This window comes from Electrona antarctica, assembly GCF_951216825.1.
Source record: "Electrona antarctica genome assembly, chromosome: 14".
In the NCBI taxonomy this organism is placed as follows: Eukaryota; Metazoa; Chordata; class Actinopteri; order Myctophiformes; family Myctophidae; genus Electrona; species Electrona antarctica.
Genome location: NC_136795.1, coordinates 42023462 through 42047395, shown reverse-complemented (window position 1 = coordinate 42047395; position 23934 = coordinate 42023462). Strand labels below are relative to the sequence as shown.

The following is a 23934-nucleotide window of genomic DNA, read 5'->3' as shown; positions in this document are numbered from 1 at the left end:
CTATGTGTGTTTCTGGTGTACTTTCTAATCCGTTTTCTCCCATGTCCATGGGCCATGGGCAGTTAAGAGATTGGGGCATGTCATCCAATGGATATTAAAATAACAAAAAAAATACATTTTGTGGGTTTGAAATTCTAGCTTTTTGGGGCAGAGACAGACTGCTTGGACCCAGAAAGAGATTTGCATCATTTATTAAGTTAACATTGGTAGTCGACCGACTGTGCGTGTATGCGTGCGCGTGCATTTTTTTATTTGTTTATTGACCCAACCACTCCTTCTATTTTTGTGTGCAGACTCCTATATTAGTTGTCATGCTGATATGTTTACTTCTTGGAATTTCGGTCTCAACCTGACAGCCATCTCTCTACTTGTGTATGTGTCTGTGTTTGTGTGTCAGATGGAAGTGCTTGCATGAGTGTGCATGTGCGCGTGCATGAGTGTGCAAGTGTCCTCACATGGCTCATGTGTCAATAACACGTTTCTCAGTTTAGTGCCACACCCTTGACCAGGCCTTGTGGCCTTGAGTTTCTACAATGTAGAAATGTTTTGCTGGTAGAACTTCCTGTCTCCTCCTGTCCTCAGAGATCCTTTTTTCTATGTCATTCACTTGAATTTCACCCATAAAAGGCTAGGTTGAAGCTGGGTCCTGTTGTCCTGTGAGCAGCCATTCAAGAGGGCGGGAGAGTCACATGCTATTTAAAGCATAATGAAATTTAGAACATTTTATTGTATTGTATTGGCTGTTGATGGTACCCCAACTTTCAGCAGCATGTCAAAAATTCCCCTAGGGTGGTTGAATATAAACCAATGTGGGATATGTTAGTATACACCTTTACAAAAACATTGGTGAAGAAAATTCTTGGTGGGAAATGTATTCCCAGATTATACAGATAATATTCCCTGACTATCTGGACACAATCAACCTATGTTAAAACAGAGGGTGCAGGTCGAGGTGGACATCACAAACAAACAAATGTAGACACAATGCTATATTAAACACACACACACACACACACACACACACACACACACACACACACACACACACACACACACACACACACACACACACACACACACACACATAGTGGTTATAGGTTATATAATGTCTTATGCATAGCAAGTGTTAAGGGGGGGGGGGGTGTTACAGTGCATTAGCCATTTGAGATGCATGAAGCTTCTCATTTTAGAGAGGGTCCTTTATATACACACACAGTGGTTAAGATTTCCCCCTCTTTTAAAATCAATTTTGGCAGTTTGTGGCTAACGGCTGCCAATGTTCACGTGATATACCGGAGGGTTTCTGCATAATGTTCTCCCATGGTTCTCCAGCCTGCCTGATATATTGCTAAATATATCTCCCGCTAAAATATAGACTAGGGTATGGATATATAATTATGATAAAAACAAATTCATTAAACACATTTAATGAATAGTTTACTGCAGTCAAGTCTATTTGCTACTAATCCGAGACGATATTTCTATGATCCATGTCCCTGACACACAAAGCAATTATAATTTGCAAACTTGAAGCATTATGTGATATGAATTTAGTGCATCATGTATATACAGTCACATTCCACTCCGGGTTCGCCTCCCGGTATGGGAACTCAATTTATCCCAAACCATAGTCCCAAACCGAATCAATTGATAGATGCTGGAAAGTGGGTGTGAATTTAATCTGCATATAGTAAAAAACTAAACACCATGTAGGCCTATATGCATAGTAGCTCTCTAGACTAGACAATATAGATGCGGTACCAATGGACACTGGTTTCTCTATATGTATCATGACTATACAGCGTCTTCATGTTGTATCACATATTCGCTTGTGTAGCTTGCTGGAAGTTACATGTGCAAAGTGGGTTTTTACACCATGGACTACTGGCAGTATAAAACGTGTCAGTGCGTCATGGCCACAGGAGGCCAACGGCTAGCTCGAACCCTTCCCTCCACTGGGGAGGATGAGAGGGGGCTACAGTGCGGTATTTCAGAACGCGTTTTATTCAGATCTACCGGTATTCCGGTTAGTCCATGAATCATGGCTCATATGCAAACTTTATACAATGCAAATATTGCCTACTTGAATGAAACAAACTCTGTAAAGAAAGTGTGGGTGGCTCTTAAAAGAGCCTTTTAGTTGTTGGTAGATCAAGTCAGCATTATTAGCCTCCGAAGCCGTACAGAGTGCGGCCCTGTCTCTTCAGAGCATAGACAACATCCATGGCGGTCACAGTCTTTCTCTTGGCGTGCTCGGTGTAGGTGACTGCGTCACGGATCACGTTCTCCAGGAACACCTTGAGGACACCGCGGGTCTCCTCGTAGATCAGACCGGAAATACGCTTCACGCCGCCACGGCGAGCGAGTCGGCGGATAGCGGGCTTGGTGATTCCCTGGATGTTATCACGAAGCACTTTGCGATGACGCTTGGCACCTCCTTTTCCTAGGCCTTTTCCTCCCTTGCCTCTTCCTGACATTTTGAGTTATGCTGTAGTTGGAGTCAGAAAACTGAGTGATTTCAGAGCCTAGAGACTTGCTCTTTTATGTGTGTTCTGAGGACGTAAGGGAGGACCTTAGGGGAGGACAGGCAGAGCGAGCTGCGTGGGCGTTACTAAACCCCGCCCACCTCTCTCTCTCTCGCTCTCTCTCTCTCTCTCTCTCTCACACACACACACACACACACACACACACACACACACACACACACACACACACACACACACACACACACACACACACACACACACACACGCACACACACACACGCACACACACACGCACACGCACACACGCACACACGCACACTCCTCCCCCTTTGGTTCATCACCCATTGGGTGCATCAGTTAAACTTTAACTCTATTTTAATGTAATACAATATGATATTGCGTAGCCTATGTACAGTAGTAGGCTATGTAACATACCCCTCCTGAGACCTGGTTCTTTGTTGTCACATCACCTTCGGATAGTTTACAGTAATATTGCTAGTAGTCAACCCCTCTATCATGCTGTTAATAATTCCCCCTATTATTATTTTTTGTCAATCCAAGAGACTGATACAATAATGTATAAATTGATGTTACAATAAAATTTAGGCATTTAGCAGACGCTCTTAATCCAGAGCGATTTACATTAAGCAAGAACAAAAAGCATGGGAATACATCACATATATAAACAGCATTTATCAAGAAACATGCGTAAGGTAAGAACGTAACTAGAACATATCTATATATAATGACACTATACATATAAGCTATACATATATATTATACTATGCTGTACTGTTATTGTGCTGTCTACATGACATGCTATAAGTCTGTTTCAAATGCTATCTAAGTCTAAAAAAGTGCAGTCTAAGGGGGTAGGGTATGTTTTTTTTTTGCCAACGGCTGATTCGGTCTGGTTTATTAACCAGGCTACTGCACACAATGTCTAGTTGTAATTATGTAGTAGAGTGGTTGGTTACTGTTTATATTTTTTCCTTTTATTTGTTTATCGCTAGGAAATGTATTATGTTGTACTGTATCTCGACAACACTGCAAATGAGGGAAACTCTGGAGAATAAAAGGTTTGAATGAATGATTATGATTAAATATATCATGTCCACTATTCATTGTCGTTTTTTTGAAGTTTGAACCAAATCAAACAGTGACTCAAGAAATTGAGAGAAACTTTCAGGGAGAAATGCCCTGGCCTAGTGGCCTTAGAACATAGGCAAACTGCATGTAACTTACACATAACTTCACTATTATATTTGAGCAAGGGCCTTATTTTACTATTAATGTAGTAATAAACTGATTATCCCAGCACATGTGTCCATGGTGTAGATGTAGACAAAGAAGATACTCTTATAAAATAATATGGTTGGCTCTTAAAAGAGCCTTTGTGGGTATACAGATGAGCAGAGTGCAGACAGTTTACTTCTTTTTGGGAGCTGCCTTCTTTGCTGCCTTGGGTTTGGCAACCTTCTTGGCTGGAGCTTTTTTGGGTGCTGCGGGCTTCTTAGCCACTTTCTTGGGGCTCTTGGTGGCCTTCTTCGGGCTTTTAGCTACTACTTTCTTGGCGGCAGGCTTCTTGGCTTTCTTGGGTGATTTCTTGGCGGCTACGGGCTTCTTTGCTGCCACCTTCTTGGGCTTCTTAGCCGCTACGGGTTTCTTGGCTGCAGCAGGCTTCTTTGCTTTGACTGCTTTCTTAGCAACAGGTTTCTTTACCTTAACCGCTTCTGCAGTCTTGCTAATCTTGAAAGAGCCAGACGCGCCAGTGCCTTTGAGCTGGACCAGTGTACCTTTAGCGACCAGGCTCTTGACGGCGATCTTAACGCGGGACTTGTTCTTCTCAACATCGTAACCGCCGGCAGCCAGAGCCTTCTTGACCGCAGCCAGGGACACACCGCTCCGCTCCTTGGAGGCGGACACGGCCTTGACGACCAGCTCAGCGACGCTGGGGCCGGTCTTCTTGGGTTGGGGTGCTGCCTTCTTCTTGGCGGCCTTGGCCGGTGCCGGAGCGGGTGCTGGTGCGACTTCTGCCATTATTGTCTCGGATAATAGGTTGCTGTTCCTTCTCTCAAGTAAACTCTCACAGACTGATGCTGAACGCTCTGAACGGGGCTGGACTTAAACACCACATGAGAACCATGTAGAGTCAACACACACACAGGCCCTCTTCTCTCTTGTGCCATTTGTGTTTTCTCCTCGATTAAAACAAGTTATAACAAACTACTGTGTATATTATTTAATGCGACAAAGAGCTGACCAGTTAACACACATGTGCCTTTCTGTCATGAATATATCTAAGATGAAAGCAGTGCACTCCTTTTTAGTAATAACTTCAAAACATCACCTGTCTAGAGTCAGATCAGTGTGTTGCCTTTGTCATTTTTCTTCTAAAATATTGTAAACTATGTTGTAATAACAACAATACTCACAATCAATTTAGCAGAGATTCCTGGTGAAGCGATACCATAAACTATGATTTTGTTATGTCATCCGTTTTGCTATAAATATAATGTTTTCTGACCACAGTAAACACACTCCAGTTCAAGGAAAGCATGATGGTGGAGTTGATCTCAACTTCCAATGACAGAATGCCATCTGTTGGAAAACGTGGTTAATTTTGGACAAATAACTCACTGTGATCAGAAAACTAAGATATATTGTATATTTGATTATGGAGACACTTCTCAGGTATGCCTAGAATATTTCATGGTGCAATGTGCCATGCTGCAAAGCATATGATTAACTCATCATTGTATTCTTTGTAAATAAAATACAAAATATATAGGAATATTCCCTAGTGCCATTTCACAAATTGCCATTGCTTGATGTTCTGTGTAAAGCACATTGAATTGCCTTGTTGAAATAAAAATGGCTTTGCCTTTCATAGTAGCCCACCTCATTGTGTTATTTAGAACAAATGGAGTCATGAAAAACACTGACACACACACACACTCTCTCTCTCGCTCTCTGTTTTACTGAACTATTACAGTCTTCTCACAATGTCACCCAACACAAGACATTTGTTTATCACTCTACTACAGTATATAGAAAAACACCAACCTGGGTGTACATGCTTTTCATTAAAAGCAAGTGGCCCATTGCCAAGCAATAATAGTCACCCAATTGTACTTTATTTTAGTTTTTCCTCCTAGAGACAGAGACATTTAACACACAACAATTAAAATAACCCCCTCTCCCCCAATACTGGAAACATGTTCAACGCTCAACCCCCACCTCCACTTTGAGAAGCAAACGCTGATAGACATGCAGATTATATTTACACCAAAGCTCTCCTCTCTACACTTGCTTTGTACAGAAGAGTCTCATTCCAGGACTATGAATAGCTGCTGCTGGTTTTGGTGTGAAGCATCATGTTGAGTTCAACAACACCCCACAGGGTGGAGCTGAATGTGTCAATGTGAGTGATTGAAGTGATTTAAATCACATTAAATACAATTATTTCAGCTAGACGCATTATTATTACTAATTAGTAAATCAGATCAGTAAAACCAGACCAAAAGCCTCCATATTATTTATATATAGTAATTAATCAAAAATATTCACCAATGTATCTACATAACTGGCTAAAAGAATTAGTTATTGTAGCATATGTAATTATGGCTGTTAATAGGCTGATAACTAATAACTATAGACAAACATGCAACACGTTGACCGTTTTTAATAATCAGTAATTATTGGCTTATTGTCAAATATACTATTGAACGGAATGATTTCTCTTCAAATAACACATTTGGTGGCTCTTAAAAGAGCCGTTTTGGGGTTGTGACAGATTAGTCTAAGCACGTTCTCCGCGGATACGACGGGCCAGCTGGATGTCTTTGGGCATGATGGTCACCCTCTTTGCGTGGATGGCGCACAGGTTGGTGTCCTCAAACAGACCGACCAGATAAGCCTCGGCAGACTCCTGGAGAGCCATGACGGCAGAGCTTTGGAAGCGCAGGTCGGTCTTGAAGTCCTGGGCAATCTCCCTCACCAGGCGCTGGAAGGGCAGCTTGCGGATCAGCAGCTCGGTGGATTTCTGGTAACGACGGATCTCCCTCAGAGCCACTGTACCGGGCCTGTAACGGTGAGGCTTCTTCACGCCACCGGTTGCCGGCGCGCTCTTACGAGCTGCCTTGGTGGCGAGCTGCTTCCTGGGCGCTTTGCCACCGGTGGACTTACGAGCGGTCTGCTTGGTTCTTGCCATTGTATCGTGTTCTCTTCTAAAGAAGTTGAGAATAGAATGCTTAGAGGCACTGCAAACTGCTGCTTTTATTAGCGCCCCAGAGACGCCGTCGTCCTCTGATTGGTCAGTGGTCAGGGTACCGCCTTGTTTGGGAGGTATCATGCATCACTGGCACCGATTGGAGGGGAACTCTTACAAATACCATAGCCTACTGCACTGGGGTTGCTGTGCAAATAGTTTCCATTGCAAACTGATAATGCATTGCTGTAGGCATATTTCGTATGACATGGAAAAAGTAATTGGTGAAATAAGCCTACACTGCTGTTTAATTGAATCCCGTTTCTTTTCCCACTCGTGCGCTCTATTGGCACTGTAAACATTGCTAGGGCCTATATGCTTTAAAGTCACGTTTGTATTCAGTTTTTGAATTGACCCTGTGTCTTTATTAATCTATATCATGAGTTTTATGATAGAATACAGGTGCACCTACAAATAATGTATTCACAACTTAGAACAAAATACACATTTTAGTAATGTTTATAAATTGCTTGGATCATAAGAATACAATTAATTTACAGTCTTAGTGGAGCGAGACTAGTGTAATAGAAAGCTTCTCTAACGTACTGTATATACGTAGTTGCATATGAAAATTATTAACTGAATGTATTGCCCAATAAGAATGTTTCATGTCATCTGTGAACACTTCACATAAACGTTCGATAACCGAACTGGACAAACTGGTTTAGATCTCAAGCGATGTAATAGTTGGTCATTATGTTAAGAGGATAAACACTTTGTTGGAGAAGATGGGTGGTCCTTAAAAGGACCGTTGTGTTTAGAGCAGACAGAACAGTTTACTTGGAGCTAGTGTACTTTGTCACAGCCTTGGTGCCTTCAGACACGGCGTGCTTGGCCAGCTCACCGGGGAGCAGCAGGCGGACGGCGGTCTGAATCTCCCTGGATGAGATGGTGGAGCGCTTGTTGTAGTGAGCCAGTTTGGAGGCTTCACCGGCGATGCGCTCAAAGATGTCGTTGACGAAGGAGTTCATGATGCCCATGGCCTTGGAAGAGACACCGGTGTCAGGGTGGACCTGCTTCAGGACCTTGTATATGTAGATGGCATAGCTCTCCTTCCTGGACTTTCTGCGCTTCTTGCCGCCCTTTGCTGCGGTCTTGGCGACGGCTTTCTTGGAGCCCTTCTTGGGCGCTGGTTTCGCTACTTCAGGCATAGTTTTCCCTGTGTATGGAAGAAAATAGCTAAGAAATGATCTGTACGTGGCGTTGCACCAATATTTATAGCAAGCCTATTCAAATGACATATGCGACTCCCAGCAGTTGATTGGCTTATGCTGGCACTGCTCATGTGACCCAGAGTGGGAGGTGTCTCACACTGTCTTTGTTTCTGTATAATGTTCTCCCGCCTGCCTGATCATATTTATTAACAGTTTGCAGAATTACAGTACATTTCAAGCACAAACTCAATACAAAGACTGCTAACTGTGAGTGGACGACCCAATTAAGCATTACACTTGTTTACAAGAGGGTCCACCTTGTTCAATTCATCAAAACATTTAGAGATGTACAAATATACACTTCTATATAGTCAAAGAACAGAACAGGAATTCATCATAAGGGAGGTAAAAAGGGAAAATAAAAATATACAGTGAGGGGAAAAGGGGGTGGGCGGTGGGGGGGATTCAGATTTTACGGAGGCCAGTTTCGAATTGCAGCCGTCCGTAGGTGCCCTTTGTCTGTCAAAGTGGTCAGGGGTGAGGTGGGTTCGGGGGTGAGGCCAAGTAGGATCCTGACCAGTTTGTTTTGGGAAGTCTGGAGCCTAGTTTTAAGGGCCGTTGAGGTGCTGTGGTACCAGGAGGTGCATGCATAGTCAAAGAAACCTTGTACGAGGGCTCCTGTTAAGGTATTCAAGGTGTTTTTGTTGACCAAGTGAGGAGATCCTGTAAAGGAATCCCACTAAAATAGACTACTACTAGGCATTTAGCATGATGCTAAATGCATAGTTCTGGCCATGGGTGTCCTGATCTTTGTCAAAGGTTGAGAATTTCCCACCATTGTGATAGGTCAGTGAGTCCCCTGCTCCTCCGTCACTGAAGCCAGCAACCTGCAGCTTGTAGCCGTCAGCCTCAGAATACACAGAGAAAGAGGAGTAAGAGGCAAACGGTGTTTCCCTCAAAGTCATCCATGTCCACCCTCAGCTTAAACTTGATTTTGTTGTTGGTGAGGATATGCATGTTCTCCAGTCCCAGCCAGTACTCGCCTGATGTGCGTCTCCAAACCCAGATTGGTACTGAGCCCAGGGTCTGTAGATGTTCACAGTGCCGTCCACTCTTCTCTGGATGACTGTCCACTTCCCTCTAGCTGTGTCCATGTCACAGTAGACCTTGACCGGTGTAGTGTGGGGCATAAGGTGCGGTCAAAGTTGAATGATGAGAGAGCCAGTGGTCTCAGGTTCAATTCTAGGCTTCAGCAATGTGTATTTTTAAAGCACGTGCCCTAGCCCCTTAGATAGAACTTTTTGTAGACTTACCTTTTTGAGTGGTGTAAACCACTCCTACAACTGGCTTTTGTGTGCAGAAAAAAATGAGCATGGTTGCTATGTTCAAAATAATTTCTGACGTAATTAAATCACACCCGGGTGAACTGGATGACCGTAGCAACCATGGTCATTTTCTCTGCACAAAAAAAGCCAGTTGTGAAATCACATCCAGGTGTGATTTCATTACGTCAGATCAGAGCTGATCATGCTATATAAAACCTTACACCACTCAGTTCACACGGGTGTGATTTTTATACAGATTTATAGCATGTTACGTAGACAGCACTAGAATTGCATTTTATGTAGTCATAGCACTTTATACTATATACGTAATAGTTTATATGCATAGTTTAATGATATAGATATTCCACTGTTACGTTCTTAGCTTATGCATGTTGCATGATAACTACTTTTTATGTTGTGATCTGTTCTTGCTTAATGTAAATTGCTCTGGATTAAGAGCGTCTGCTAAATGCCTGAATTGTAAATTGTAATTGTAAATATTGTTGAGGAGGACAGGATATGTGCATACTGTGATCTGAACGAGGTGGAGAACAAAATCAATTTTATTGTGTCCTGATCATGCTCTGAGAGTAGTATTGTTTGAAAAAGTCCACACCCCTGCTCTGTTTATTTTTCACAATGTTTTCGCTTTTTCAGAGTATCTTTACAGGGCATGGCGAAGGGTGACGTATAACTACATTAACTTATATATGAACTGTTTTATAGATTGGTTATATATTTCATGTACTGAAAAGGTCTGTGTGGGTTTACTACTACTGTTTGTAATAATCTGTTTTTTTTGTTTTGTTTTTTTGTTATTGTTTTAATTGCTGTGTGTGACTGATAATCCCATGTGGGATGGGTCAAGAAATTGTCCGGGCACGGAGATAAAATATGTATTCATTCATGAATTCATTCACACAGACACGCACGCACACGCATGTTTGTTGAACTCCCTCTGGTGTTGTAACGTCATCTGCTGTGGTGTTAATCACAGCTTCTACAGTAATGTGAATAACCCAGGGAGGAACATAATCCACATAATAAAACCTGACACATACAAACTCAATCACTATTTCAACATAGGTCTCAACCACACCAACCTTTTGTAACAGACTTGGTTCGTTTAACTCTTTGTTTGACAGATATATATTGGCATTCATGAATGACAGGCTAAAATAGTCCTACAAATCTGGACACCACTGGGAAATAAATCAAATCTCCCACAATGCAGCCCTCTCAGAGTTGCAAATGGATACATTAACACTGAGGATTTTACTGTGCATATGTTGGACCTACTAGAAACATGCTCAACCACCACTCCACTTTGAGAAGCCAACACTGATTGATTGATTGATTGATTGATTGATTGATTGATTGATTGATTGATTGATTGATTGATTGATTGATTGATTGATTGATTGATTGAAATATGTATTAACAGTTTGCAGAATTACAGTACATTTCAAGCACAAACTCAATACAAAGACTGTTAACTGTGAGTGGACGACCCAATTAAGCATTACACTTGTTTACAAGAGGGTCCACCATGTTCAATTCATCAAAACATTTAGAGACGTACAAATAGACACTTATATATAGTCAAAGAACAGAACAGGAATTCATCATAAAGGAGGTAAAAAGGGAAAATAAACATATACAGTGAGGGGAAAAAGGGGGGGACGGTTTGGGGGGATTCAGATTTTACGGGGGACAGTTTGGAATTGCAGCCGTCCGTAGGTGCCCTTTGAGAGCGGTTTTGAAGGAGTCAAGGGATTCACATGTCTTAATGACTGTTGGTAGGGCATTCCACATTTTGGTGGCATAGGAGCGAAAATAATTTAGTCCCTTGTTTGTGCCGAATCTGGGTTGGTGTATCGAATCTTGTGGACCAGACCCATTGCAAGATGCTGTACTCTGTCCTCGACCCTAAGCCATTCCAGCCTGTCAAAGTGGGCAGGGGTGAGGTGGGTTCGGGGAGTGAGGCCAAGTAGGAGCCTGACCAGTTTTTTTTGGGAGGTCTGGAGCCTTGTTTTAAGGGCCTTTGAGGTGCTGTGGTACCAAGAGGTGCATGCATAGTCAAAGAAACCTTGTATGAGGGCTCCTGTTAAAGGGTAAGACCACTTTTTTTTTAGGTTTGAGTTGTGTAGTTACCTTGCCATGATGTAACTCCACATGTGGACAAGAAATAAAAAAAAATGTTCCAGTGATCAGAATTGATAATTCAAAATATGCTCCTCATTGATTTACATTGTATGCTAAAACGGCTCTCAAAGTCACTCTTTTAGTACGTAAACAAACACAAACAAAGTTGATTCAGACAATATGGAGCTTCACCAAAATTCATGTGGTTTTATTTTTTCATAAAAATGTTAACTTCCTGTTGATTTGTCCATTTTATTGGGAAGAAAACCCGGACTGGATCCGTGGATCGGGATCCAGATCTTCAACTAGTAAAATCAACAGGAAGTTAACATTTTTATGAAAAAATAAAACCACATGAATTTTGGTGAAGCTCCATATTGTCTGAATCAACTTTGTTTGTGTTTGTTTACGTACTAAAAGAGTGACTTTGAGAGCCGTTTTAGCATACAATGTAAATCAATGAGGAGCATATTTTGAATTATCAATTCTGATCACTGGAACATTTTTTTTTATTTCTTGTCCACATGTGGAGTTACATCATGGCAAGGTAACTACACAACTCAAACCTAAAAAAAAAGTGGTCTTACCCTTTAAGGTCTTCAAGGTGTTTTTGTTGACCAGTGAGGAGATCCTGTAAAGGAATCTTGTTCTTTGATTGACTTTTTTTTATTACGTTGGTGGCCATTATCACCGGAAAGATTAGCCTCCAGGATGGAACCTAGGTAGGTAATTTCATCTTTTCATGTGATAATATTGTCACCCACTCTAACCAAGAAGCCATCTGCCTTGCTGAGATTACTATTTGATCCAAAGAGAATAGATTCAGTTTTTCCCAGGTGTAAGGATAGTTTGTTATCAGTGAGCCAGGTGCAGATTCTACTGAGTTCAGAGCTGAGGGTCTTTTCAACCTGCAATTTGATAGACATGCAGATTAGATTTACAGTTTTACTGGTAGATTGCGATCTACGTTTTGGGCAATGATTTGCATATTGATCACACTTTCAGTTAGATGCATTATTATTGTTATTCCAGATAAAATAAGACCAAGCCTTCTTAAATAAAACAAACTATACAAAAAAAATCCCAGGAATTTAAATTTCACGTTTCAAATTGTGTCTGCTAAGCAAATGCCATATATGCATGCACTATTAAATGTCTACATACCTGGCCAACAGCATTAGTTATCTTAGCAAAAAGTTATGAAATAAAAAATAATATACATCCATCTATATGAATATGTATCAAGGGAGATGACACAACACATTGGCAGTTTAATACATAATCTTGTCTTCAATATTCCTACACTTAAGTGTAGGAAACTCAAATGTGCCTTGCACTTTTATGCACTGTGGTCCATGGAATGTGACACTACGTGTAGGCTAAATACAAGGATAGTGATTACCTTACCTACAAGTAATGCTTGCCTACAAAATGATTACGAACACAGTGTATATGTATGGAGAGAGACTGCTTTCTTTTAAATATCTTTTACATTTAGAATTATTTTACTCATACTATGCTGGGTGTTTCATTGTGTATGTATTGTCCTGAATGTATGCATTGACCTGAGCAAAACAAATTTCCCTTGTCTCTCTCTCTCTCGACACCGTCTTTCCCAAGGAACCTCCTTCCTTGGGAGGAGCATTCACGCCTCTAGCACTGATTGGACGGGAGCTCAGTTTATACACTCATTCATTGGTGGAGCGCACAGCCTCACATACAGACAATACTAGGTTGTGTGTTGTTGAAGTTATAAAAGGATCTCGCGCGCCTGTCTTCACCACATTTCGAGATTTTCTTCGAGATTTTACTCCAGAATTTAACCTACATCAAAATGAGCGGCAGAGGGAAAACCGGAGGAAAGACCAGGGCGAAGGCTAAGACCCGCTCATCCCGTGCCGGGCTCCAGTTCCCCGTTGGTCGTGTCCACAGGCTGCTGCGTAAAGGCAACTATGGCAAGAGAGTCGGCGCCGGAGCTCCAGTTTACCTCGCTGCGGTGCTCGAGTATCTGACCGCTGAGATCCTGGAGTTGGCTGGAAACGCTGCCCGTGACAACAAGAAGAGTCGTATCATCCCCCGTCACCTCCAGCTGGCCGTCCGCAACGACGAGGAGCTTAACAAACTGCTGGGTGGAGTGACCATCGCACAGGGCGGTGTGCTGCCCAACATCCAGGCTGTTCTGCTGCCCAAGAAGACCGAGAAAGCCGCCAAGAAATAAATGTGCTAAATTCATTTAACAAACCCCACAAAGGCTCTTTTAAGAGCCACCCACTGTTTCCATGTAAAGGTTAATTTCCAATGTCTTTGAGGAGCACACTTTATAAATCACTGATTAATGTTAGTTTCGTCGCTTAATATGCAACTAAATAAGGCTGACTATATATTTATATGCGTCAACAGCAGCCAAAAAGTAGTTTATAAATAGGACCCAATATACTAAAGACTGACTATATAATACTTTTAGATAAATGCATATGTCTTATCTGTATTCATAATAGTACTTGTCATTAATGTAGTCTGAACCAAAGTTAATAATTCAGACCATTTTTTACTTTATGGCCCATGTCTACAGTTTGTACCAGTTATATACGCTCAGCCACGTCCGAACAACTAGTCAAAGACTACTTGCAACAGACTAGCATTTTTAATCCGCACAAACCAATCGGCCAATGGAACATTTATTTTGCCTATGCAAAGCAGTATACGGTCACTCTCTGGACTAGACAATATAGAAAATGGACCAGTCAGTAGCTTGCTAACTATGATACATTAGTGCCAGTGGTGTATAAAGCTAGGGTATTGGAATTTTGGGGAAACGGCAGACGTAACTGTCAACGGATCATAGTAACACTGCTTGTTTGACTAGTAAAGCACAAATCTTCAAAAGGTTCTACAAATTGTATATGGAATCTGCTCTGTAGAGAAAGTGTGGGCGGCTCTTAAAAGAGCCTTTGGGTTGTTGGTAGATCAAGTCAGCATTATTAACCTCCGAATCCGTACAGAGTGCGTCCCTGTCTCTTCAGAGCATAGACAACATCCATGGCGGTCACGGTCTTTCTTTTGGCGTGCTCCGTGTAGGTGACAGCGTCACGGATCACGTTCTCCAGGAAGACCTTGAGGACCCCGCGGGTCTCTTCGTAGATCAGGCCGGAGATACGCTTCACTCCGCCACGGCGAGCCAGACGGCGAATAGCGGGCTTGGTGATTCCCTGGATGTTATCTCGAAGCACCTTGCGATGACGCTTGGCGCCTCCTTTTCCAAGACCTTTTCCTCCCTTGCCTCTTCCTGACATTTTGAGTTCAGCTGTAGTTAGAGATAGAAAACTGAGTGATTTGAGAGGTCAGAGACTTGCTCTTTTATGTGTGTTCGGAGGACGTAAGGGAGGACAGGCAGAGCGAGCTGCGTGGGCGTTACTAACCCCGAAAGGGAAAACGAGCTGCGTGGGCGTTACTAACCCCGCCCCCCACCACTCTCTCTCTCTCAATTCAATTCAATTAGCTTTATTGGCATGAATGTAGTAACTATAGTATTGCCAAAGCATACAATGCAGCAAAAAATAAAATAAATAAAAATATAACAGAAAACAATATCAAACATACAAATAGAACATTAACTGACACAATACAAATTATGCAAATTATGTACAGTATTAAAGTGTCCATTGTGTGTGCGTGTGTGTGTGTGTGTGTGTGTGTGTGTGTGTGTGTGTGCGTGTGCGTGTGCGTGTGTGTGTGTGTGTGTGTGTGTGTGTGTGTGTGTGTGTGTGTGTGTGTGTGTGTGTGTGTGTGTGTGTGCGTGTGTGTGCGTGTGCGTGCGTGTGTGTGTGTGTGTGTGTGTGTGTGTGTGTGTGTGTGTGTGTGTCAAGATAATGGTCACATTTAGTGTTGTTCTCTCTCTCACACACACACACAAACTCTCTCTATATTCTATATCATATTATAATATATATTAATATGTGATGAATTATCCCCACCCTTCCTAATGTTTTGTCAAATCTAGCCTTGACGAATTCATGCAAAGACTAAACTATGTTATTTCGATAGCATGTATAATATACTATATAGACCAGCACTATAGTGTATACTCATAGGTTCATTGATTGTACAGATATTCTACTGTTAGACAGATGTTATGTTCTCATCCTTGATGAATTTGTGAGATATAGGCACAACACATGGTAATACATGTCTAACTTGACAATTTAAATTTGATGAGGTGGACGTGTTACTGTTTTTCTCTTTAGTTGTTTTGCTATTACATTTGTAATGGCACTACTCAATTGAAATGCTATTTCGAACAAAACAGTGGTCATGGCCATAGCAAAACAGTGATTGATGGCTTCACAAATATTGATGTCAATATTTATTAGGGGTGGGGGGGATTTGCAAAATGTTCTAACTGAATGTATTGATTTGATTACGTGAGTAACTTTGATGTATTAATCTGATGACATGTATTCATTATCTGATGTAATGTAATGCCATGCATTGAATATTGTGTTGTACTGTTTTGGATCAGAGCAATGAGAGCATCATAAATAGGTCAGCAGCAGAAATTATGTTTGCAATACATAATATTAGCAATGAATATTTTAGAAAGGGTCCATATTTTTGCTCGTAAGGCAAAAAAAATGTATACGAAAATGTATTAATATAAAGCCATAAGCTTCCAGTGCCAACATGTGACCATGACGTAAAAAGTGAGGATAGTATACTCTTATAAAATAATGTGGTCGGCTCTTAAAAGAGCCTTTTGTGGGTATAAAGATGGAGCAGGCAGTTTACTTATTTTTGGGAGCGGGCTTCTTGGCTGGAGCTTGGACTTATATCGTGTTATGTAGACAACACTAGAATTGCATTGTATGTAGTCACAGCACTTTATAGTATACGTATAGTTTATAGTGTCATTATATAGATATTCCACTGTTACGTTCTTAGCTTACGCATTTACTACTTTCTATGTATGTGATGTATTGCCATGCTTTTTGTAAATTTAATTTAAATCGCTCTGGATTAAGAGTGTCTGCTAAACGCATACATTGTAATTGTAATTGTAATGGAAATGTGTGAAATGGCACTAGGGAAGAAGTATGCCTATATATATTTGTATTTTATACAGAGTACAATGAGTACATTTGCTTTGCAGCATGGCACATAATGAAGTATCTTAGCCTGGCTAAGAAGCCCGCTGCTTCCTTCCTGACATTTTGAGTTCAGCTGTAGTTAGAGATAGAAAACTGAGTGATTTGAGAGCTCAGAGACTTGCTCTTTTATGTGTGTTCGGAGGACTAGCCTCCGACTAGCCTCCGAACACACATAACACACGCTAAGAAGCCCAGCCACTTTCTTGGGGCTCTTGGCGGCCTTCTTCGGGCTTTTAGCTGCTACTTTCTTGGCGGCAGGCTTCTTGGCTTTCTTGGGTGATTTCTTGGCGGCTGCGGGCTTCTTTGCTGCCACCTTCTTGGGCTTCTTAGCTGCTGCGGGTTTCTTGGCTGCAGCAGGCTTCTTTGCTTTAACTGCTTTCTTAGCAATAGGTTTCTTTACCTTCACCGCTTCTGCCTTGTTCATCTTGAAAGAGCCAGAAGCCCCGGTGCCTTTGAGCTGGACCAGGGTGCCTTTAGCGACCAGGCTATTGACGGAGATCTTAACGCGGGACTTGTTCTTCTCAACATCGTAGCCACCGGCAGCCAGAGCCTTCTTGACCGCAGCCAGGGACACACCGCTCCGCTCCTTGGAGGCGGACACGGCCTTGACGACCAGCTCAGCGAGGCTGGGGCCGGTCTTCTTGGGTCGGGGTGCTGCCTTCTTCTTGGCGGCCTTGGCCGGTGACGGAGCTGGTGCTGGTGCGACTTCTGCCATTATTGTCTCGGATAGTAGATTGCTGTTCCTTCTCTCAAGTAAACTCTCACAGACTGATGCTGAACGCTCTGAAGGGGCTGGACTTAAACACCACATGAGAACCATGTAGAGTCAACACACAAAGGCCCTCTTCTCTCTTGTGCCACTTGTGTTTTCTCCTCGATTAAAACAAGTTATAACAAACTACTGTGTATATTATTTAATGCGACAAAGAGCTGACCAGTTAACACACATGTGCCTTTCTATCATGAATGTATCTAAGATGAAAGCAGTGCACTCTTACTTTTTAGTAACAACCTCAAAACATCACCTGTCTAGAGTCAGATCAAAGTGTTGCCTTTGTCATTTTTCTTCTAAAATATTGTAAACTATGTTCTAATAACAACAATACTCACAAACAATTTAGTAGACATTCCTGGTGACGTGATACCATAAACTATGATTTTGTTATGTCATCCGTTTTGCTATAAATATAATGTTTTCTGAACGCAGTAAACACACTCCTGTTCAAGGAAAGCATGATGGTGGAGTTGATCCCAACTGCCAATGACAGAATGCCAGCTGTTGGAAAACTTGGTTAATTTTAATTTGGACAAATAACTCACTGTGATCAGAAAACTAAGAGTGTTTAAATCTTCTATAAACTGTATGTATATTTGATTATGGAGACACTTCTCAGGTAGGCCTAGATACTTCTAGCCTGGTTAATAAACCAGACCGAATCAGCCGTTGGCAAAAAAAGAAAAGCCTGCCAGTGTTGTGTGATATTAGTCTGGCTTATTAGCCAGGCTAAGATACTTCATTATGTGCCATGCTGCAAAGCAAATGTACTCATTGTACTCTGTATAAAATACAAATATATATAGGCATACTTCTTCCCTAGTGCCATTTCACACATTTCCATTACAATTACAATTACAATGTATGCGTTTAGCAGACACTCTTAATCCAGAGCGATTTACATTAAATTTACAAAAAGCATGGCAATACATCACATACATAGAAAGTAGTAAATGCGTAAGCTAAGAACGTAACAGTGGAATATCTATATAATGACACTATAAACTATACGTATACTATACTATAAAGTGCTGTGACTACATACAATGCAATTCTAGTGTTGTCTACATAACACGATATAAGTCTGTATCAAATGCTATCTATAAGTCTACATAAAGTGCTATCTAAGGGGGTAGTGTAAGTGCTACGGGCCACGATGGAGTCTGAAAAGGTGGGTTTTCAGACTATAGCGGAATATTGGGAGTGAGGCTGCAGTTCTGATTGTAATGGGAAGTGCATTCCATAGTTTTGGAACACCATTGCTTGATGTTCTGTGTAAAGCACATTTAATTGACTTGTTGAAATAAAATGGCTTTGCCTTTCATAGTAGCGTGCCCCCCCTCATTGTGTTATTTAGAACAAAAGGAGTCATGTAGAACATTGGGCCACACAACTAATAGTCTTCACGCAATGTCACCCAACACAAGACATTTTGTAAGATGTGTTTATCACTCTTCTACAGTATATAGAAAAACACCAACCTGGGTGTACATGCTTTTCATTAAAAGCAAATGGCCCATTGCCAAGCAATAATAGTCATCCAATTTATTTTAGTTTTTCCTCCCAGAGACGGGCCATCATTGACAAAATTCACATGCTAAAACCTGGCACATGTTAACTCAATCGCTATTGCAACAATGTCACACCAAACTCTTGTACCAGACTCAGTTTTTTTAGCTAGGAGTCCTAAAACCTGAACATAACTGGAAAGTAAATATCCCACTACTGTGCACATGTGAGTAAAGGCGCGATTCATACTCCTATTTTAGAGCCGAAAAAAAAAAGTCGGTTCGGCGCTGTAGAGCCTACAATGTGACGTCATTTGAGGTTCGGGGGGCGGGTACCGTCCTAAAGTCGGCTCTTCGGTGCTACTGAAAATTTATGACGAGCCGAAATCATTTCGGCACTACAGCGCCGAAACAGCGGTAAAATAGGAGTATGAATCGGCCCCTAAGAGTCTAAAACACAACTGAACTTAGACAACACATTTAACACACAGTTAAAATCCCCCCCCCCCCCTATACTAGAAACATGTTCAACGCTCAACCCCCACCTCCACTTTGAGAAGCAAACGCTGATAGACATGCAGATTATATTTACACAAAAGCTCTCCTCTCTACACTTGCTTTGTACAGAAGAGTCTCATCCCATGACTATGAATAGCTGCTGGTTTTGGTGTGAAGCATCACACCAACATTTTAAATTTAAATGTTTATACTGAGTGTGTGGTTTTGGGGGTGTTGTTATGTGCTTGCGGACAGACACACATGGCACCAAAGCATGGTGTCTGTTGGCGCATGGCAGCACCTTCAGAACAACATACTCTACCCCCCTTAGACAGCACTTCTTAGACTTATATAGCATTTGAAACAGACTTATAGCATGTCATGTAGCACAATAAGTGCATTGTATGTAGTCATAGCACTTCATAGTATATATGTACACCATAGTATAGCATATATGTATAGTTTATATGTATAGTGTCATTATATAGATATGTTCTAGTTATAGTTTATATGTATAGTGTCATTATATAGATGTTCTAGTCACGTTCTTAGCTTACGCATGTTTCGCGATAAATGCATTTTACATATGTGATGTATTCCCATGCTTTTTGTTCTTGCTTAATGTAAGTCGCTCTGGATTAAGAGCGTCTGCTAAATGCCTAAATTGTAAATTGTAAATTGAAGGGAATACGAGACGGCTCGCCCCTTTCCAACTCGCCCAAAGCGGTGAAGATCGGTCGCCTCAACGGGAAGAGCGGTCGCCCCAACGGGAAGAGCGGTCGCCCCTTCAGTCTTGACATACATACAACATGATGTGTGATGATGTTGCTTTGCCTTATTATTGACTCTGAGTTTTGAAAGTAAAGAAGAGTTGTGTTTAAGCTGTCATGGTCCACTGATTCACAATAGTAGCCGAAAGATTCCACGTAAATTGCACACTGCCTTCATGATTTGAGTCATTTTTAAAAATCCACCTGTCTCCACGGCTCGGGGCGAGCCGTCATCACTTTTCGAAATTCTGTGGCGAGCCGTCTTCACTTTTCGAAATTCTGTGGCGAGCCGTCTTCACTTTTCGCGGGGGCGAGTTGGAAAAGGGGCAAGACGACCTGGTACCGGTGAAGGCATCTGGACGTTAGAGTGTGCGTGCGGATAGACACACATGGCACCAAAGCATGGTGCTATTTGCTCGTGCGCTCTGGCGCCTAGGTGTTTGTCTCAATTTTGATGACATATATGTAACTTTGTATTTATATGATGACAAGCAGCCTGTTTTGAATGTAATTCCAAGCCTTGATGTGTAGGCTACTGTGATGCTTTGTAATTTGTGGAAATTCAATAAAATACTTTAAAATTAGGAAAACCGGAGGAAAGGCCAAGACCCGCTCATCCCGTGCCGGGCTCCAGTTTCCCGTCGGTCGTGTCCACATACTGCTGCGTAAAGGCAACTATGCCCAGAGAGTCGGTGCCGGAGCTCCAGTGTACCTCGCTGCGGTGCTCGAATATCTGACCGCTGAGATCCTGGAGTTGGCTGGAAACGCTGCCCGTGACAACAAGAAGACTCGTATCATCCCCCGTCACCTCCAGCTGGCCGTCCGCAACAAACTGCTGGGTGGAGTGACCATCGCTAAGGGCGGCGTGCCCAACATCCAGGCTGTTCTGCTCCCCAAGAAGACCGAGAAGGCCGCAAAGAAATAGATCCGCTTCATTTCGACCGAACAAACTCACAAAGGCTCTTTTAAGAGCCACCCACTGTCTCCATATAAAGAATAACTTCCAATGTCATTAAGGAGGGACACGCACACTGCCTGAATTAAGTTTCCTAGTTCCTTCGCCTAGTATGAACCTGTAAATATGGCAGACTTTGTATTTATGGTGTCTATGGTGTTTATTGATTGTACAGATATTCTACTGTTAGACAGATGTTATGTTCTCATCCTTGATGAATTTGTGAGATATAGGCACAACACATGGTAATACATGTCTAACTTGACAATTTAAATTTGATGAGGTGGACGTGTTACTGTTTTTCTCTTTAGTTGTTTTGCTATTACATTTGTAATGGCACTACTCAATTGAAATGCTATTTCGAACAAAACAGTGGTCATGGCCATAGCAAAACAGTGATTGATGGCTTCACAAATATTGATGTCAATATTTATTAGGGGTGGGGGGATTTGCAAAATGTTATTTATCTAACTGAATGTATTGATTTGATTACGTGAGTAACTTTGATGTATCAATCTGATGACATGTATTCTTTATCTGATGTGATGTAATGCCATGCGTTGAATATTGTGTTGTACTGTGATATTTTGGATTAGAGCAATGAGAGCATCAGATAGGCCAGCAGCAGAAATGATGTTTGCAATACATAAAGGCAAAAAAAATGTATTACTATAAAGCCATAAACTGGTTATTATTCCAGTGCTCACATGTGACCATGACGTAACAAGTGAGGATAGTATACTCTTGTAAAATAATGTGGTCGGCTCTTAAAAGAGCCTTTTGTGGGTATAAAGATGGAGAAGTCCGTTTACTTCCTTTTGGGAGCGGCCTTCTTTGCTGCCTTGGGTTTGGCAACCTTCTTGGCAGGAGCTTTCTTGACTGCTGCGGGCTTCTTAGCCACTTTCTTGGGGCTCTTGGCGGCCTTCTTCTGGCTTTTAGCTGCTACTTTCTTGGCGGCAGGCTTCTTGGCTTTCTTGGGTGATTTCTTGGCGTCTGCGGGCTTCTTTGCTGCCACCTTCTTGGGCTTCTTAGCTGCTACGGGTTTCTTGGCTGCAGCAGGCGTCTTTGCTTTTACTGCTTTCTTAGCAATAGGTTTCTTTACCTTCACCGCTTCTGCCTTGTTCATCTTGAAAGAGCCAGAAGCCCCGGTGCCTTTCAGCTGGACCAGGGTGCCTTTAGTGACCAGGCTCTTGACGGCGATCTTAACGCGGGACTTGTTCTTCTCCACATCGTAGCCGCCGGCAGCCAGAGCCTTCTTGACCGCAGCCAGGGACACACCGCTCCGCTCCTTGGAGGCGGACACGGCCTTGACGACCAGATCAGCGACGCTGGGGCCGGTCTTCTTGGGTCGGGGTGCTGCCTTCTTCTTGGCGGCCTTGGCCGGTGACGGAGCTGGTGCGACTTCTGCCATTATTATCTTCATTATTATCGGGTGCATTATCTCGTACATTGCTTTAACTGCTTTCTTAGCAATAGGTTTCTTTACCTTCACCGCTTCTGCCTTGTTCATCTTGAAAGAGCCAGAAGCCCCGGTGCCTTTCAGCTGGACCAGGGTGCCTTTAGTGACCAGGCTCTTGACGGCGATCTTAACGCGGGACTTGTTCTTCTCCACATCGTAGCCGCCGGCAGCCAGAGCCTTCTTGACCGCAGCCAGGGACACACCGCTCCGCTCCTTGGAGGCAGACACGGCCTTGACGACCAGATCAGCGACGCTGGGGCCGGTCTTCTTGGGTCGGGGTGCTGCCTTCTTCTTGGCGGCCTTGGCCGGTGACGGAGCTGGTGCTGGTGCGACTTCTGCCATTATTATCTTCATTATTATCGGGTGCATTATCTCGTACATTGCTGTTCCTTCTCTCAAGTAAACTCTCACAGACTGATGCTGAACGCTCTGAAGGGGCTGGACTTAAACACCACATGAGAACCATGTGGAGTCAACACACACAGGCCTTCTTCTCTTGTGCCACTTGTGTTTTCTCCTCGATTAAAACAAGTTATAACAAACTACTGTTTATATTATTTAATGCGACAAAGAGCTGACCAGTCATGAATGTATCTAAGATGAAAGCAGTGCACTCCTTTTTAGTAATAACCTCAAAACATCACCTGTCTAGAGTCAGATCAAAGTGTTGCCTTTGTCATTGTTCTTCTAAAATATTGTAAACTATGTTGAACATTGAACATTTTTTGAATGATTACCACTGTGATACATATCCCAAAACGAATGGGTCAGTGTGATATGAACAAATGAATGAGAGTTTTGGATGTATATCCAATCTATACATGTCTTATCAGTGGCTTCTCAGAGTGGAGGGGGGGTTGAGCTACTGAGTAGAGTGTAGTGTGTGTGTGTGTGTGTGTGTGTGTGTGTGTGTGTGTGTGTGTGTGTGTGTGTGTGTGTGTGTGTGTGTGTGTGTGTGTGTGTGTGTGTGTGTGTGTGTGTGTGTGTGTGTGTGTGTGTGTGTGTGTGTGTGTGTGTGTGTGTGTATGCATTGATGTAGGCCTATGTATATATGTGTAAAAGGACCCCCCTAAAATGAGAAGCTGCATCTCAAGTTTATCCAAATGTCATCAGACAGGATTATATAAAATGACTGCTGTGAATAGGGTCTGTAATTCTAAGCTTGATAGTCTAGACTGATACACCATTAAACTGGAATGCAGGCTCATTTCAAATTGTATTCCAAAACGTAATGTTACGTACAACTTGTTGCATCGTCTCCCTTGATACATTCATATAGATGGACATTTATTGTATCATTCCATATTCAACTGTTTGCTATACGATAACTATATGCTGTTGGCCAGGAATATGTATAGACATTGATGAGTGCATGAATAATGTGGCATTTGCTAAGCAGACACATACTTTAATTCACACATTGAAGATTAAATGCCTGGGTTTAT

The 23934-nt window shown here is 42.2% G+C and overlaps 9 protein-coding genes across 9 annotated transcripts in view; 2 read left to right on the top strand and 7 right to left on the bottom strand.

The window, feature by feature from the left end:
• LOC306936618 (histone H1-like) overlaps positions 1-17239 on the bottom strand; it is a gene marked incomplete at its 5' end in the record, with an annotated part of 45696 nt that extends 28457 nt beyond the window's left edge. Inside the window, one exon of the mRNA XM_079520202.1 lies at positions 16769-17239. Within this exon, the coding sequence (XP_079376328.1) occupies positions 16769-17239 (471 nt within the window). The remainder of the gene's footprint in view (positions 1-16768) is intronic.
• On the bottom strand, positions 2166-2477 carry LOC306936649 (histone H4; the record flags this gene model as incomplete). The annotated part of the gene is made up of 1 exon (XM_079520236.1): positions 2166-2477. The coding sequence occupies one exon, from the start codon at positions 2475-2477 to the stop codon at positions 2166-2168; it is 312 nt and encodes a 103-aa protein (XP_079376362.1).
• On the bottom strand, positions 3915-4526 carry LOC306936621 (histone H1-like; the record flags this gene model as incomplete). The annotated part of the gene is made up of 1 exon (XM_079520205.1): positions 3915-4526. One exon carries the CDS (start codon positions 4524-4526, stop codon positions 3915-3917), a length of 612 nt encoding a protein of 203 aa, XP_079376331.1.
• On the bottom strand, positions 6289-6699 carry LOC306936634 (histone H3.2-like; the record flags this gene model as incomplete). Its single annotated transcript, XM_079520219.1, has 1 exon — positions 6289-6699. The coding sequence occupies one exon, from the start codon at positions 6697-6699 to the stop codon at positions 6289-6291; it is 411 nt and encodes a 136-aa protein (XP_079376345.1).
• On the bottom strand, positions 7533-7907 carry LOC306936645 (histone H2B-like; the record flags this gene model as incomplete). Its single annotated transcript, XM_079520230.1, has 1 exon — positions 7533-7907. One exon carries the CDS (start codon positions 7905-7907, stop codon positions 7533-7535), a length of 375 nt encoding a protein of 124 aa, XP_079376356.1.
• LOC306936638 (histone H2A-like) lies at positions 13215-13598 on the top strand (the record flags this gene model as incomplete). Its single annotated transcript, XM_079520223.1, has 1 exon — positions 13215-13598. The coding sequence occupies one exon, from the start codon at positions 13215-13217 to the stop codon at positions 13596-13598; it is 384 nt and encodes a 127-aa protein (XP_079376349.1).
• On the bottom strand, positions 14362-14673 carry LOC306936651 (histone H4; the record flags this gene model as incomplete). The annotated part of the gene is made up of 1 exon (XM_079520238.1): positions 14362-14673. One exon carries the CDS (start codon positions 14671-14673, stop codon positions 14362-14364), a length of 312 nt encoding a protein of 103 aa, XP_079376364.1.
• Positions 17240-19454: 2215 nt separating the features above from the next.
• On the top strand, positions 19455-21000 carry LOC306937204 (histone H2A-like; the record flags this gene model as incomplete). The annotated part of the gene is made up of 2 exons (XM_079520870.1): positions 19455-19474; positions 20661-21000. 2 exons carry the CDS (start codon positions 19455-19457, stop codon positions 20998-21000), a joined length of 360 nt encoding a protein of 119 aa, XP_079376996.1.
• Positions 21001-21838: 838 nt separating this feature from the next.
• LOC306936623 (histone H1-like) lies at positions 21839-22441 on the bottom strand (the record flags this gene model as incomplete). The annotated part of the gene is made up of 1 exon (XM_079520207.1): positions 21839-22441. One exon carries the CDS (start codon positions 22439-22441, stop codon positions 21839-21841), a length of 603 nt encoding a protein of 200 aa, XP_079376333.1.
• Between the last annotated feature and the right edge of the window lie 1493 nt (positions 22442-23934).